General features: G+C 32.9%; 1 protein-coding gene and 1 pseudogene across 2 annotated transcripts; both read right to left on the reverse strand.

Annotated features, from left to right (window-relative positions):
- Positions 1–387: 387 nt before the first annotated feature.
- LOC103330794 (uncharacterized) lies at positions 388–2,600 on the reverse strand (annotated as a pseudogene). Its single transcript, XR_016124478.1, has 3 exons — positions 1,354–2,600; positions 956–1,181; positions 388–767 (listed from the first exon to the last, which is right to left on the reverse strand). The product of XR_016124478.1 is annotated as an uncharacterized LOC103330794 (transcript).
- A 73-nt stretch (positions 2,601–2,673) lies between these two features.
- Positions 2,674–3,605, reverse strand: LOC148920718 (uncharacterized protein At2g29880-like). Its single transcript, XM_089046926.1, has 2 exons — positions 3,246–3,605; positions 2,674–3,150 (listed from the first exon to the last, which is right to left on the reverse strand). The coding sequence occupies exons 1-2, from the start codon at positions 3,603–3,605 to the stop codon at positions 2,674–2,676; spliced, it is 837 nt and encodes a 278-aa protein (XP_088903052.1).
- Positions 3,606–5,002: the final 1,397 nt, after the last annotated feature.

Below are 5,002 nucleotides of genomic sequence, written 5' to 3' on the forward strand. Positions count from 1 at the left end.
AAGTTTTTGTGTGGCTAAAACTTAAGGGGGGTGTATTCAATTAGGATTTTAATAGATTGTAATCACATGATTTTAATGTAATGGATTTCAGCATGATTTGTAATTACAAGATTTTACTTATGATTTTAATAGATTGTAATTACATGATTCTCTTATGATTCACTTGGGATATTTTTGTATTCTCCAAAGAATCAACAGATTTGCTCTAGGATTTCATATGAAATAAAAATTATATAATAACATAGATTAATTATGCTACATGAATAAATAACCAAATGATAAAAGTAATAACAATAACGTCATGTAGCAACTAGACATGGCTTAAGGAAAACAAAAGCTATTCAAGACGTAATAAACATTTGTTGGAGCTTCATCTCCTCATATGACCTAGATAGCATCTCTGCACATAGCTGAAGCTATGCTAGCTCTCCATGTATTAGCATCCTCTCTTTGTTGGTCTTGGGTTTGATAAATCTGCTCAAAATTGTCCTCTTCATCAACTGGTATTGATGAGGATGAAGATGATGAAGATTTATCAATTGGCTCAATAGGAAATTCATCGAAACGACACTCCTTACGAAGAAAGTTGTGTAATGCTGCACATGCCAACACTAGCTCTGCTTGTGTGTTAAATAGAAATGGAGGAGCTGACTTAAAAATTGTGAAGCGCGATTTAAAAATACCAAATATCCTCTCGATCACATTCCTTAAGGACGCATGACGAAGGCTGAACAACTCATTTTCATTTTCAGGATCACGACCATGACCTGCAAAATCTTAGAGATGATATCGCACACCTCAAAATGGAGCTAAAAATTGGCGTCGGTTGGCAAATCCACAATCCACTAAGAAATGTTTACCTAATTATATAGTACACACACATATATATATATATATATATTAGTATGCAACATAGAAATAAAACTCATTTCTAACCAAAAAGATAAGTATTTACCTTGAGGAACTTTAAGACCATTCCTCCTTGATAGAGCATCACTTAACACTTCTGAATCATGAGCCAAACCCTCCCATCCGCTGAGGACATACATGAATTCCAAATCAAAATTGCAAGCCGCTAATACATTTTGGGATATATTTCCATGTCGATTACGATAGTTGCTGACATCGCATCCCCTCACTATTGCTGGAATATGTGTCCCATCAATAGCTCCAATGCAATCCTGTAATAATTCAAAAATGTAATGGTATAATAATAATAATAATAATAATAATAATAATAATAATAATAATAATAATAATAATAATAATAGTAATAGTAATAGTAATAGTAATAGTAATAGTAATAATAAGGATAATAATAATTATTATTATTATGGAATGGTTGTCACTTACCTTGAAATAAGGATAAAACCTTGTACTTTCTCTTATTTTAGATGGCACTCCCAATCCTGGTTTAGCCATCAACTCAAATGCTATTGTATTCAAAGCCCTCAAAACTTTGTGAAAATTTTCACTTGTGGCGAATTGTGATCGCCCAAATGTTTTACGAATGACACAATATCTAGAATTTTGACCGACAATTTGTAAAAATGCTGCTAGCATTTCTTCAACACAAATATATCTTGTGTCCTTTAAGAGTGTTTTTTTCTGGAAGGATAGTGCATAATTTTTGGAACACATCAGGATACATCCTATATACCTGTCGGAAAATTGCGGGATCCTCGTTCAATGCCTGATGTATATAATCATATCCAACGGTAGTAATTCGTCGTCGAGTTAGCGGACGCTCAATATGTCCTTCATCCCCCTCTGACTGATGTAGCACTTGTATTAATGTTTGAGTTTCCATAAGTAAAATCTTAATGCCTTCATCAAATTCTTCATCCAAATCTTCATCTATTTCTTGTTCACCAATTTCTTCATTCTCCATTTCTTCTTCCTCTCTGTAAAAAAAAATAAATCAAAATTAAACAACAAATTAGGAATTGCAGACAGTGACATTGTTTGTAGAATTCAATTACATGAGACTACAAAGAAAATAAAAGATTAAAAATTAATTCTTTATCATGTAATTCACATGTTGATAAATAAAAAATTAAAAAAGAATTCATACATATTAATCAGAACGATCAATTTTAATGAAATAAGAGCTATTGTTTCTAGTGATTAATGGAGACGTACTGTCTGCATGAGGACCTCATATTACTTTGTATAGATGATAGTTTTAGTTGGTCATATTACTTTATCGTTTCTAGTGATTTTCATACATATTATTTTAGTTGGTCACCACTTTTTGTTCATGGTGTGAAAAAAAAAATAGCATATTCATGGAAATTAAAATACAACAATGAAAACCAAATACATAGTCCAACCAAAATACATAGTTCAACGAAAATAGGAAAAAGTTCAATCAAAATATAACAAATTAAACCAAATGCATAGTTCAAAATGCATAGTTCAACCAAAATGACAAAACCAAAATACATAGTTCAACAAAAATACCAAAAATCAAATTCATAGTTCAACAATTCAAAGTAAACAATTTTCAACCAAAAACCAAGGTGATCCAAATAACAATTCATCCCAATTTGAAGGATATCCAAGATGAGCGCTCTTCGGGTGACATCTTCAAGAACATGTCTTGTCTGACTTTAGTATTAAGCAATTCAATCGCCAAGAATGAAGCATTGTCATCCAAGTTTGGTACATCCTTCATAGCATCCCAAATACTATATTCTCTCCATCTCTTTCTCTTTTCTCCATTAGAGCATAGATTTTCTCAAAATTGGTGGATATGGTTTCAAGAACTTTGGCTTGGTCGGTGGAACCAATTGAGTTAGAACTCCCTTCATACTCAGATCTACTTTGCTTCTTTTGACTTGTTTTTTCTTGAGGAACCTCAACACCTAAAGGGGACTCAAAGGGTGGTGTAGATTGGTTGGGTGATGAAGGTTGGAAGGATGGTTGATAGTGACTTGGTGCTACAAATGTCTCATTGGCAACATCATATGTAAAGTCTTCCATCCCAAAATTTAGGTTTTCCTCGTCCCTAAAAGTTGTTGCATCGGTATCATCGACACCTAATGCAAGTGAGCCATTTCTAGTAGCAGTTGCACCCCCAACCACAATTTTTAAATCATCATAATTAGCAACATTTTTTGTCTGAAGGTTCTTGTGACTTGGGTGGGACTAGCAAAGAAAAAAAAATTGATGAGTGTTAATATATTATAAATAAAATATTAGAGCAAGCTAGCAAGTGACATAGCTTATAATATGAAGCTCACCTTCAAGTAATTTTCCCATACTTCATCACTAGCCTTGAACTTCTTTGTAATTGGGTCCCACCCAAATCCAGAGTTGTTATGCATAAGAGTAGTCATTTTGTCAAACTGCTTCTTATACCATCTCATTCGGCTCACATAATTGTTATATGTTTTAGGAGACACAGTTTTCTCATTTAGGCAAGGAAGTACTCTTTTTTCTATTGTTTGCTTACTTATTGACCCATTAGTATCACGCCATCCTCGACTGATACCATCAACCAATAGCTCTAACAAGAAATCGCTTTCTTCCTTGGTCCAAAGTTCATAATTATCGGAACTTTTTCCTTTTCCTTTGTCCTTTCCTTGTTGTGAATCCTTCATTTTACTACATCATACATGTAAGAGAAACCTCTTTTACTACTATATCATATATCATACATAATTTTCACAACTTTACATCAAACAACAATGATATAGCCAAATAAGCACATGAAAAAATGCAATTAGTATAAATTCATACTTGCAAAAAAGAAAGTTCATCTTTATCATAAATAAAAAAATAAAATAAAAAATCATAGCACAGTGGTCCTTTTCTCCCAAGTGGGAAAGATAAAAAAAACTAGTATCAAAACAAAGCCTTTATTGTTATTTGAATAGTTATTTCTCCAATTTTTACAAAACTAATAAAATATTATTTTATGAAATAATAAATATAAATAAGTAAAACCATTCCTATCAAGTCTGTTCACAACAAACCAAAAACAAAGTAACACAACAAACCAAAGCAAAGCAACACAACAACAGCAACGCATATAATAATGGGGTTTGGTATCATTCCTATCAAATCATTCCTATCAATCTTTACAGAAACAAAAAGCAACACAGATATACACAGATGTACCACATCAGCAACACAAATAATGCAAATATAGACAAAAAAAATAATGGCAAGCATGTGAAGAGAAAAGATGAGAACCTTTTCTCCGTTGCTGTTGTTACTTCTCAAGTCTGTTCATCTTCTGTCCAGCGTGAGAATCAGATGTAAAATGGTGTGAATTTTTTATGGGTTTGGTATTTATATCACCCACTGAAAAGTCTCACAGATTACATCGTTTAATGAAATACTTCAAAATCGGTAAGTTTTTGAATACCACCATACTTTTTCTAATCTTTTAAAAGTCCTAATTGAATACCATCAGACTTGCATTGATGATTTTAAAATCCTAATTGAATACCATCAGATTTTTATTGATTACTTAAAAATCATAATTGAATACCACTAGACTTTTAAGCTTAAAAAAAATCTATTAAAATCCTAATTCAATACACTCCCCTAAATTTACTTCCTTTTTCTTAACCTCTCTTTGACACAACGCAACCCCAGCCCTCATAGTAACAACCCGATCCTTAATTAATATTTAATTACTAATTTATTCCATTAAAAGACCATTATACCCCTATAATATTTTATTAGTTTAAAAGTTGACTTTTTGACCAGGAAGGAATTTGGGGATTTCAGTTGCACTGTTGTGTAGAGCGCGACGAAACTAGTCTGTAGACACGTAGTGGACTCAAATCGGAGTTGTAACGAAGGAGTTACGATCAAAAGAAGTTCAGTGGCATAACCGTAAATACTTCAAACTTCAGTTTTTAAAACCCTGTTTTCTTCCTCCTCCTCCAGTTCGGCCAGCCGACTTTAGGAGAGGGTTTCTCTCAGCTCCGACCACCAAATTGAGCAAGACCAGTGCCAAACGAACCACCTCACTCCCCTCTTTCAG

The sequence above is a fragment of the Prunus mume genome, linkage group LG1 (genome assembly GCF_029339155.1).
Source record: "Prunus mume cultivar Tortuosa linkage group LG1, ASM2933915v1, whole genome shotgun sequence".
Classification (NCBI taxonomy): Eukaryota; Viridiplantae; Streptophyta; class Magnoliopsida; order Rosales; family Rosaceae; genus Prunus; species Prunus mume.